This window comes from Melozone crissalis, unplaced genomic scaffold (assembly GCF_028551555.1).
Source record: "Melozone crissalis strain CALT ecotype California unplaced genomic scaffold, PUWL_Pcris_2 ptg000057l_1, whole genome shotgun sequence".
Classification (NCBI taxonomy): domain Eukaryota; kingdom Metazoa; phylum Chordata; class Aves; order Passeriformes; family Passerellidae; genus Melozone; species Melozone crissalis.
In genome coordinates, this window is record NW_026535835.1 from 12,202,269 (window position 1) to 12,214,672 (window position 12,404).

Genomic DNA, 12,404 nt, shown 5'->3' on the forward strand with positions numbered 1-12,404 from the left:
TCTGCTTTTAGAGACATGCTGCTAGCGAGGCTCTTGAAGAGGGACGAACCCTGTAAGTTTCAGCAGACTCTAAGCCACTTGCCTATGGCTGACTTAAAAGGCAGCTTTGCAGTTGTTCCGCCACTGCACTGACACGGGGCTTGGCAGCACCCGGAGGAATTTTGCTGTTCAAATCCAGAGCAGCCGCTCGCAGGAGCAGCTTGGCAGGGGCAATGCGGCAACCGCAGCCGAGCCGTGCGCGCCCTAGCACCACGGGCCGGCGCAGGGACAGCGCCTCTGGGCCCCGGACAGCTGAGGGCACGGCGCGGGCCGCAGCCCCCTCCGGCTCTGCGGGCTCGCAGCTCCGAGGGGCGCCAGGACGGCGGGGGGGCCGCGACCCCTCGGCGGGAGGCGTGCCGTGAGGGCTGCGGGCGAGGCGAGCTGCAAGCAGAGGGACGTTGCCGGCAGCGCCGCGGCGAGACCTGCCGCCGAGCCCTTGCCGGGAGCGGGGGCTGCTCGCACCTCGCGGCCGCTCTCTCCAGGCCGTATATGCGCAGCCACGTCCCCGTGCTGGCCCGGCCCGGCCCCCGCTCTCCGCGGAGCCGCTCACTGCGCCTTGAGCGACGGCGGCTGCGCCTTTAGCGGCGGGCGGGCGGCACCGGGCGGCGGCGGCGGCGGCGGCGGCGGCGGCGGCGGCGGCGTCTCCCGGCCGCGTCTCTCAGCGCCGCAGGCAAGGGGGCGGCGCGGGGCCTCTGCCGAAAGCCGATGGGGCGCCGGAGAGCAGGGTGCCGGAGCGCCCAGCAGGCGAGCACCTGACACGGCTGAGGACGGCTTGGCTGCGGGCGGGCAGCCCTGAAATGGCGAAAGCTCCGCTCCCAGGTAAGTGCTGAGCCTGCGCGGCGCAATGGGGCAGTCCCGAGGGGAGAGCGAGGCCCTCGGGGCGGGATGGGGCGGCCCCGAGGGGAGCGCGGGGCCCCGGGGGCGCGGCGGGGATGAAGCTCCGGCGCGTTCCCCGCCCACCCGCGGCTCCGCGGCAGCGCCGTGTCCGCGTCCTTCGCCGCTGGCCCCGCCGAGCGGTGAACGCGAACTCGTGTGAACGAGGCGCGGGTGCATTCGTCCTCGTCGTCGTTATCGAGCACGGCCCGCTCTGCCTTCGGCGCCCGCATCTGCCGGTGCCGTGGTCAAGGCACGGCCGTGCGGGTCTGCGGGGGCATCGCAGGCGCCCGCGCCCATCGCCGCTGCCCGGCCTCCTCCCCGCGCTCCGCCGGTGCTGCTCCGGGAAGGGTCGCTCCCGGCTCCCGGGGAATTCCGTGGCTGCCGCCCGCTCGGGAGCAACAGACTCGGGAGCAGCTGCCGTGGTCGGAGAGCAATACAGGTGTGCACTTGGGTGGAAAGCCTGCCCTGCGCCTTACCCATTCATGTGACTTGTGCTTGCTCTGGAGCCTGAGCAGTGTGGAGGTTGGATGTCGGTTGGCTGGGGCTGAGAGCAAGGCTTGAGGATGCTCAGCAGCAGCAGCAGCAGCGCCCAGATGTCCCGTGCCCGGTGGCAGGTGCGGCCTGAAGGAGGTAGCATGTGTTCTGTGTGCACGAAGCCAGAGCAGATGAGAGTGCAGTTGCTGATGAAGAAGTGGTTTTATTCTAGGTTGCACACAGAACCCATTGCTGTTGCAGGTGAAGGCCCAATTGCTATGACTGAATGGTCAGTATGTGACATTTCTGGTGTTTGGTGCCAGGTCTGGACACAGCTTCACAGCAGCATGGCAGTATTAAAGCTAAACCCCAAAAGGGTGTTTTTTTCCAGCACTGTTTATTTCTTTACTCCCCCAAAATAAACATGGATTGATGGCAGCCTAGAGATGTAACACTCAGAAACATGACAACATTAATAATTTCAGAGGATGCAAATATAGGATTGAACTAAATGTTTCTTTTCTGTCTTTGGAAGATGAAGAAGTAATCGAATAGGTGAAAAGTCTCATGGCTTTTTTTTTTTTTTTTGCATTAGCTTGCAGTTCTTTTAAGTTTGATAGGAAAATAAGAAGAGGGTGTTGCTTTTGCTTTCTGTGATACATGAATAACGCAGCCTACATGCGTATTTTGCGTATTCAAGTACAATTTTGCACAGGAATTTTAAAACATAGTACTTGTCTTGGATGTGATTTTACTGAAAAAGTATGTATTTTGAAAGAAGCATTGTGATGGCAATACTTCTTGCAAAGAAGAGACCATTCACAAAGAAGGTCTGGAAGAAACTATCTGGTCTAGGCATAGGAAAAATGTACTGCTTTTATAAATTGAGCTTACTGAGTTTACCAATGTGAGCTGCAAAATGCACAAATATTAAAAAGTTGCTTTGCTTGTATGTATGCTATCTTGCAGCCCCTGCTAGTGCTGTAGCCTTACGTCAAATAGAAAGGAAGACCAAAATTGTAGTGTTTGCTCATTGTTGAATGACAGGTATGCTTGTAAGGGGGTTTTAGACATGGTCCACACTTTACTCATTTGAGTAGCCAGATCTCACCTGGTGAACTCCAGACCCTAAGCACTTGAAGTCATCCCTATGCAGAAATGCTTGGGCATTTGCAAGTGTAGATTGTAAAACCACACAAAGACAATTGCAGATCACCACCTGCATGTCCCCACCACCACGGGCATGTCCCCGTGGGAGTGGTAGAGTATCTGCTTTTCAGCTCTGACTTCATTTTTAACAGAGCACAGTGACTCAAAAATGCCAGAGCCTCCTCAGAAAGCCAGAATCTCTGCACTATGAAAGTAGAGACTTTGAGATGTGTTGCAGGCAGTCCACCTACAGTCACTGCGGGAAAAGATTGGAGAATATTCATATCTTCTCTGGTTTTGGGGAGTCAGTTTGGAGGAGGTAATGACACTGCTGAGAGGGAGGGTGAAGTTAATTTCAGCTGTGGGGAAGCTGGCATCTGAAGCATCAAGAAACAGCTCTGGGAGATGTACAATGTTTACAGGAAAGTTTGATCTAGGATTTGAAGTCTGAACAGTCATGTTAAACCTCTTTTCTCTCTTCCTCCACCTCACTAGTAATCCTGTAAAGTGCAAGACTGCAAATGTCACTGGTACCTTAAAATAGGGGCTTTAAGACTTGCATGGCTTAGTTTCTTGATTTGTTTTCTGTACTCAATATTCAAATACATGCCTATCCTTACCATCTGCTGCAGAACTGCCAGTGGAGGGATATAAACAGCAGACAACCAGGGATTTATCACTGTGAAATTGCTGTGACATGAAAGACACTGAATGAAGAATAGGAGAGAGGAGATGATTGTGTTGGCCACTTCTGACCACAGTGGCTATGAGTTAGGTCTTTCACTTCTTGACAAGAGAACCTGCAATCTTTGTGGACTTTTTTCTATCTGTAATTATGTCTGGCTTTGTCAGCTGTGTATTTTGACAAGGGAGCTTGACATCTTGACTTGATCTTCCGCTTTTTTCTTCCCCCTCCCCTTTGGCATTTTATGTTCTCTCTACCCTCCCTCTCACCTCCCACTGTTATTTTTTTTCCTCTTCTCTGTTAGCCTCACAGTTTTGTAGGCCTCCCACTCCATGCCCCTCCTCAGCCCCTTCTGCTGAGTGTGTTCCATTTCAGCTTCAACTGATTTTATTTCAGTTCCAGTCTCTGATGCAGATTCATTCTGTGATTTTGGATGAGGAGGCCTGCTATCAGCGATGGCATATATGGTCCATCTTTTTTGGTGGTCAGTGTGCAGGCAAGGACTTCTGATCAGCATCTCCCTCTGTCTTATATGAGTTCCTGAGTCTTAGGAGTGCCTCCAGTAGTTAAATTCACACACTTGTAATGTACATCTTCAGTTTTACGATTTCCAAATAAGAAATAAAAAATAAGTAGGAAATAATAGTGGGTGAAGTTGGCCTCCAGTAAGTCTTAACTTCATATTCACTAGGTAACACTGTGTGGGTAGCTCAGTTAGATCACTTAATGGGTAGGCAAGAAGCATCTGAAACTGGCAAAACAGAAGGAAATATTATTATGCAACCACAGTTGGTAGCAATAGCAAAGGTCATTCCTCCTACCCAGCATCTCTATCCAAATGGAAAAATGACTTGTGCTTTTAAATTTTATTAGGACAACTGCCCCTGAATTCAAAATGGTGTGCTTCTAAAACAAGTTTTGACAGGTGGAAATTTTTTAATCTCTGTAATAGAGTCTATTGTTTATTATTTTTTTTTAATTGAGGTTAATTCAGTGCTCAATATTTGACTTTGTAAAAGACTGAGTTTCCAGTAGCTATGAGAACACTGTGAGCTGTTTCATCTCTACCTAGGTGTGGTGATAGTAGTCAGGAGTGCTTTCTTTATCATTGCCTGTCTTCTGGCATGTGCTTATGTCTGGGCTTGATTGGAAACTGGAAAATGTTTCCAAGCAAAAGATGTGGAAAAAGGCTGGGTCTCCTGCAAAGCTTGAAATCTGTGATAATATGACAGTGAAGTAAATAATATTGAATTCATTTGACAGCAAAGCCCAGTGCTGTAATTGCATCCAGTGAAAACTGCAGCTCTTAGCCCAATCTGCTTGAATGCATTTTCCTGGCAAGTCTGGTGTGAGCACACCTGAGCTGGGATGGCCTCTGGAACCAGCCTGTGATGCTGCCACTACACAAGGGGCTGGCATGGCTGGCATTTGGGTCATCCTGCTTGCTTTCCATCTGTCCTGCTTGCCTGACAAGGTAGCCAGTGACACGTGCACTGGTAAGGAGAAGAGGGAGATGCTGCAGTGACTCTTAGACTGATGCTTGTAGACTGACCCTACTGTGCTGCTACTCTGCCCTCACAAGTATGTTTCAGGAATGAAATCAACATACTCTCATTCCCGAGGAGTATGTGTCAGTCCTGCCCATGAAGTGCTTCTGTAAACAGTGATGTGATGACTCCAGTAATGGGGGGGGGGGGGGGTTCAGTTTCAGTAAGAATTTTTAAAAGCTTTCAAAATTAGGGGAAGGCAGAACCAGTGAAGAAAGGTAACATGGCTGTGTTTTCACAGCAGGGCTAGGCTTACTTCCTGCTGCATTTGAAAATTAATTTTCTGCTCGTTAGATCCAGTAGCAGATTCAATCCCTGTGCCTTGGTAAAGTGTGCTAAGAGGACATAATTTCCACAGGAAATTGTTCCTTCCTTTTCCCAGAAGATATTCTTGTGCTCTCACATGTTTCACCTCTAGGTGTATGCCACCTAAGGACCTGGAGCCCGTACTGTGTGGTGTTGCTTTGCGTTGTCAGAATTGATGTCAGTTACTGGAATGGAAATGGAAAGTAGATGCCTTTTCTTTCTCCTGACATGGTGTGCATTTTGAATACTATCTTTCTTAACAGGTAATATTGAAGCAGCATTTTTGGTACTGGTAGCAGAACATGTGCATACTGCTGAGTGACAGTGGGTGAGCTGTTTTGTCTTAGGGTGCTTGGGACTTCTATGATGAGTGTGTTTTGGACACTTTCCTATTCCAAAGGATATAGGAAAATGATTAAAGTTGGGAATCAACACCATTAGCTGTTCAGTTTTCAGAGAAAAAGCTTTGTTTTTTAAACTTTTTCAGAGCCTCTTCAGCCTTATTTCACTTCTTACCTGTTTTTCTGTGGCCATTTCCTTAGTCCTGAGAATGTTGGCTAAAGACCAATAGGGTCACTTTAATTCCTCTTGTGTTTTTCTTTTTTTTCTCTCTTTTAGAATCACCCTCATATCACATGTAATGAAGCATGCTCATGCACTGCTTTATTGTCATATCATTGCCAGCTTGTAAAAAAAAGAGACACCTTTGGAAAGAATTTGGGTTTATGCCTCCTGACCAGAGGAAGCTAGAGCTGATTCTTGTCTTATATGTACTTTTCAACTGCTGGTGATTTCTTGTGGAGCTATGGAAGAGTGAGCCCTGCTGGTGTTTGTGGGTGAAAGTAGAATTGGCATTTTCCATGACTGTTCCGCTCCTTTGGTCTATTTGTGGAACATATCAGAGATTGCATCATTTTAGTGGGTTGTTCCTTCTCTGGATGGACAGTATTAGAAGCTGCTGGTATATGAGTGGGAACTGTTTCTTCTGCTGTTTGCTGGAATTATATACACTCACTAAACACCAAGGATTAAATTTGTCTTGCATCTGAATTAGGATGACGTGTACAGAGGTGTAGTCTGCCTTGCCTTCAACCAAAGTGCGAGTGTTGCATAATAGAACATGGAACTATTTCTGTAGCAATTTTTAGTCAAATAAGATCCTGGCTATTTTGCTGCTTATCACAAGAGGTTGCAGCCGATTATCATCTGTGGCTCTTCCCCTTATGGAAGCTGTTATGCAGGATAGATTTCAGTTGTGATCCTTACTTATACATAGTAGGGGTAAGGAAATCAATATCTAACATGCATCACAACATCTCTATCAGTCACCAGATCACTGATGCAGCAAAGTAGCAGTGAAATTCCAGCTGTTCTTTGTTGAAGAAAAGAAGACTTTTTTTTTTTTTACTGCAGAGAATCCCTGATTGTATTCTTAATTACAATTACTTATGGTTAGTGCTAGCCTACTAGGGCATTGAGCTTCTCTTCATAGTTCTGCAGCAATGGCTCTGCTGTTGTATTCTCCCTTGCTTTTACTGTGCCTCTGTGCTCGGGGCAAGCCCCTGCCAGCTGCCTCTGTGACAGGTGACTGTCACAACTTGCAGTCCTGTGCAGAGAGAACAGGTTAGATAGGAAACTTTACTTCTGCTTCTTCTAGAAGAAAAGCACCTGTGCATTTCTGTGGGCTCTCCTTCCTCCTCTGGGAAATGTTACTCTTATATCCTACTATCTCTCTGTCGTGCCGCCCCGACAGCTTGTGGGGAACTACTGTATGTGCTTCCAGTTCAACTATTGTGACTCACAAATTGGTCATGTAGTGTTCAAGGCATTTCTCCATGCTTTCCCCTTCTTTATTCAGAAATTGTGATACTGAACAACTGAAATGAAATGAAAGTTGCTACCTGGGTGCAAAAACTTCTGAAATCTGGCTGCTAAGAGTCAGCTGACTGATCTGATAAAGGTAGGATCACTGCTGTAGAAGCATAAAGTGCCATTACCGAGGAGCTCACCTGTACTCTGAAGTAGGGCTGATCTTTTCATTCTCTGAAACAAAATTATAAAATAAGATATGCAGCAGTTGACAGTGTAAATCAAATCAGTGAGTCCAGGAAATGCCAGTGTCTAATAAAATCAAGAAATGTTAATAGAGTCCTCTGAAGGTTAGCCTAATGCTAATCTGCTGGCACTGAAGGAAGCCAGACTCAATAGGACCAATGTATTAGGGCAATGCAATGCAGTCCAGCCAGCAAATCAATCTAGATGTGGAGAGCTGTTACGCATATTTGTGCTGCTGACTGTGGTTATGTTTAAGCTGCTTCTAAATCTAGAAGCATTCCCAGTGCAATATAATAAAACTTATGCTCCCAAGATCTTTTCTCATAACCAGAATTTATGCTTGGATATTTGTGACTCTTTTCCCTGCCCTCCCTTCACATTCTACATCAAACTCCAAGGTCCCTGGAACCATGGGCTTTTTTTGTGGGGTGAGTACGATTATTGATTTTCAGCCAGGCTAGTGGCAGTTCTTCTCCAGGGAATTGTTGTTCGCTTTGGAGTACCTTTGAAGTTTTTACAATTTTTTATTTTTATAGCCTCCTCCCTTGCTCCCTTGCTCCCTCCCTCTTTCGGTCCAACCCTCCATTCATCACTCTGTTTTTTTTGTGGTGCTTCCCACTTTGTGCTTTTGGAATTTTGGTATGCCTTCTGTTCCAAGCATTGACCCAATGCAGACTTTTTTTCATTTGAAGGTCACAATAGTGACCTTCAATAGTGTTCTTTCTCCCACTATTTTGCTGACTGTAGTGGTGCATTTTAGGATAGATATGTACCTGAATGGAGGGGCTCCGGTAGCTGCCAGATATCACTGGACACATTGCCAAAACATGCTGTACTCTTGGAATGAATACTGACTCCTTAATAGCCATTAAAAAAAATATTAAAATGCTATTAATTGACTATTATTTTCACTTACTTCTTAATAGCCAATTTTTTGAACCCTATTAAAATGCTATTAACTGATTATTGTTTTTACTCACATCTTGGCCAGCTAAAATCTGCTGCTTCTTACCCCCTTTCACTTATATTTCTGATTAATTCAGCTATAGGTGGAGTAAATGAAGAACAAAAGGCTGTGACCTAGTGGCATGTTTTCTCCAGAATAATACAGAAGGATGCATCCTCTGTTTGGGTTGCTCTTTTACTGCTGAGAGAAGAAGAATGCTTTTGTGGCCAGGGGCTCAGGATATTAGAATCAGGTCTGATGTCATCATTTGCGGAAATGAATAAAACGAAGGACACTATTCTGGTGGGTAATGAGTGTCCTTTCTACAATAGTGTTGTTAGGGGTATGGTGGATTTGATCCCTGGTTCTCCACTGATTGTGGGGAGACTTTGTTGTTAATGTAAGGAATATATTTCACTGCTTCTTTCTAGTGTTAGATTGCTTAGATGTAAGGAGAATTCAGATATTTAGACAAGGCTGGCATACTAACTACAAATTAGTTTGAATATGATAATCCATTAGGACCATCTAAGCTGTCATGACTATATCTGTTACTGTACCTATTGTAATGTGGTTTTCCCTTCCTATCTTCAAATGGCAAGCTTCAAGTGAAAGCCCCAGGCCCCAGCACAGCAGAGCTCTCTGATGAAACCAGTTCAGTGAGTGAGAATTAAGTAGCTTGTCTGCAAATCTGTGAGCCAAATAAGATGGCACTTATTTTAGAAGTTAAATTGAATTTACGTGGGAGCTACTGTCATGTCCTGGGGAAATGCTGCTTTGTGTCTTAGAAACAATGTGCAGTTTGAGTGTTGGAATGGAACAGTCAGACGAATTCAACAGAAAAGAGTTTATCTTTTGAGGTCACTGCATTAGCTGAATGCAGGCTTATCTTTAACACAAACTTGTTTTAATCATTTTCGTTAAGTGGAAGTATTTTTTTGCCATTCTGAGAGCTCTGGCTGACTGACAGTTGAGATTAAAGTGTGCATGATGACCATCTTCCTGAGGCACCTACACAAACTGGTCATTAATGTGTTGGGTCAGGGTCTTTTCTGGAGCAGAGGTGAGCATTCCCTTGTGTTAATGTGGGTCTCCTTGTGTTTTCAGCTGGCCCATGCCGATTTGGTGGTGCTCAGCGGCACGTGCAGAGTGTTCTCAGAGACTCTGTGGAGAGCTCCGATGATGAATTCTTTGATGCGCGGGGTGAGTACACATTTTTGTCCTCCCCTCCCCTTTTTTGCCCCCCAGTTTTGCAGCAACTAACTCAGCTCGTTCATGGGTGAACTGACAGCATTGTCCTCATTAGACAAAACCTCCATCAGTTCTATCCAGGATTTGTGCATGGCCCTGAATTTACCGGAGTTTGTTGAGGTGCTGGGGTGGATGAGTGAGCTGCCCTGAGCTGAGTCTGGTGTCAGAAGCAGCAAAACAGCACCAGTGCAGAGCTCATGGGGTCTGACCCTGATCCTCCCCAGCTCAGACGGTGTGTGAGGTTACAGTGGGAGTGTTCTTGTTCACAGTTCCTGATGAAGGCCATCAGTGTCCATGTTGTCCACTTTAAAGACCAATGTCTTAGGTTTTCCACTCTATCAAAACTTTTTCTGGAGGGACTGGGATCTCTGCTTTTTCAAGGAGCAGTATTTGAATGCTTGTGGATTTCATCACAGGATGTTCTGACTTGGAAGGGACCCACAAGGATCATTGAGTGCAGCTCCTAAGTGAATAGCCCATATGGGGATCAAACCTGTGACTATGGCACTGTGCTCTAACCAGCTGAGGTAACTGCAGCACTCCCTAAGTCATCTGTGAGGCCCTGAATCTTGACATGGTTGGTTGCATGCAAAGTTTTGTTCTGAAGTGGCAGAAGAATCTGTAGGTTGTGTGCATACACAAGCTCCCACCTCCAGTGGGAGGCTGGAGCTCTGGTTTTGGTTCGGTTTCCAGGAACCAAAATTTACACTTTTCTGACACATTTCACTTGCCTTTTTCTGAAAGAGCTTTCCTTAAATACCTAAGTTGTAATGTCAAAAGTAGTCTATGTAGTCTGAAATGCTTGTAATGACAGTCACTATAGCTTTTATAATGAAATAAAAAGTCACTGTGTAAAGATAATGAATAACATCTGTTGCTGTGTTGTTAATCCCCTAATAACAGACTTTTAGTGAGAGATAATAATACGTGATAAATTGTTTCTGGGGATCAAACTTAAATGTGCATGGGAGACATCTAAGCATGAAAAGAATGAGAATGAGAGATGGTGATCTTTTCCCGCTGGGTACTCAGTGAGACTAGGATACCAAATTTGTTTAAGCTGCATTTAAATCTTAAGCTTGAATGAATAGAAGAGTTGGAAATAGAAAATAAATATACCCTATGCTGATCTTCCTCCACATGCCTTTGTGCTTTGCAATGTTCTACCATGTGCTTAAAATAGCTGTCTTGATGATTTCAGCAATGTTTCCAAATTCCGCGTGAAGCTGCAGTTGTAACTTTGAGCACCAACTCATACTTCAGTTTTTTTATCCATAAAGAGAACTAAAATGATGATGTTTCAGACATTCTAGATGGCATAGTTTTCTTTGATGGGAATAGATCAAAAGTCTGACTAGATTCTGTCTTTGGGAGTATGATCACTTACTGTGCTTGATGGAAAATTCTTTTGAATCATCAAGATTCATTGTTCAGTAGTGCTTTGAAGATCAGTTTGGTGCCTGCATTTTTGGAGCTGGCGAGGCATGCATTGTAGACTGAATTTGCTGGACATAGTCCATATTGAGTTAACACAAGTATTTCCAAGTTTAGATTACTTGATAGTTGGCTTGTAAAAATGCTCTTCAAATCAAGTTTTGTTTAGATATATTTTTATTTCTTCAAATCCTGTCACTGGTCACCAGAGAGATATCAGCAACTCCCTCTCCATGGCCCACATTGAGGAAGCTGCAGACTGCGATGAGGTCTCCCCTCACTCTTCTCCAAACTGAACAAACCGAGGGACCTCAATCGTTCCTCATAAATCTTGGTCTTGAGGCCATTCAGCATCTTGGTTGTCCTCCTCTGAATGCTCTCTAATAGCTTTAGATCTTGTATTATGGCACCAAAACTAGACACAGGACTCCCATGTGAGGTTGCACCAGAGCAGAGCGGGGCAGTCACCTTCCTTCAGCTGGCTAGGGTGCTGTGCCTGATGCACCCCAGGACACTGTTGGCCTTTCTAGTTGCCAGGATGCACCATTGACTCATATTCAATTTGCCATTAACCTAAACCCTCAGGTCTCTTTCCCCATGGCTTCTCTTTAGCCCACTCTCCCACAGTTCATAGGTCTAACCAGGATTACCCCATCCCAGGTGCACAATCCAGCACTTGCGCATGTTAAATTTCATATGGCTGCTGATTGCCCACCTCTGTGGTCTATCCATAGCTCTCTGCAAGGCCTCACTACCCTTGAGGCAGTCCTTAGGTCCTCCTAATTTAGTATCATCTCTGCTTTCTCCTGACCAGCCTTTCAGAAATAAAGTGTTTAAATGTCAGGAAAATAAATGTACACAGAAATAAATACTAGCAAAAGAGGCAGAAGGCGTTTCTACACTCAGAAGCTCTCTTGGTGATAAGGGAGCTTGTGTCTTTGGTAGAGGAAAACATATGTGTGGGCTGAAGTAATTGGCATTATCAATAGATTAAGTTTAGCACCAAAGAAACAAGAGGAGTTTGTTTGTGCTGGAGTGAGAGAGACCTGTCCAGGACAGAGACTGTGGCTTTCACCTCCTAAAAATGAGGTAGCTTGATATCTTTTTCTGTCTCCAGCATAAAATTTTCTGCAGTGTTTCTTACCTATATTCTTCACCCATTCTCTGTAACTTATACAGAGGGCTTCATCAATGTTTGATATTCTTGCAGCTGCAAAGTGCAGCTGGAGTTGAGTACTATGGGGTTTCTTCATGGGAGAATTTGGAAGCTGTCCCGCATCTACCCATGTGTAATTTGTACTTCATAGACAGGCTGAAGTAGGAAACAGTGGGCACAGCAGTAGGCACCATTAAAACATAACATTAGTGAGCTGCTTTTGTATTCTGAAAAACAGGTGGGGTCAAATCTCAGTTTCTCAAACAAAGAAGTTTCTCGCTGGCAGCCTTGTAAACATAGAGTCAAGCACCTGTGTTTGAGATGAAGCAGCTGTACATATTTTGACTGTTGATTCATCTGTCATGGCTAACTACTTAATTCAGTGAAATCCATATGGAAAGGGAGAAGTAATATTTTACTGTTTTATATTGCCTGGCTTTCCTTTGTTTCTTGCTTTCTATGTGACATGCCATAAGTTAGGCAGGA

At 45.5% G+C, this 12,404-nt stretch overlaps 1 protein-coding gene across 1 annotated transcript in view; it reads left to right on the forward strand.

Moving 5' to 3' along the window:
* Positions 1–667: 667 nt before the first annotated feature.
* PITPNM3 (PITPNM family member 3) overlaps positions 668–12,404 on the forward strand; it is a 36,243-nt gene continuing 24,506 nt past the window's right edge. The window contains exons 1-2 of the mRNA XM_054286986.1: positions 668–858; positions 9,185–9,280. Of these exons, the coding sequence (XP_054142961.1) occupies positions 837–858; positions 9,185–9,280 (118 nt within the window). The 5' untranslated portion in view covers positions 668–836. The remainder of the gene's footprint in view (positions 859–9,184; positions 9,281–12,404) is intronic.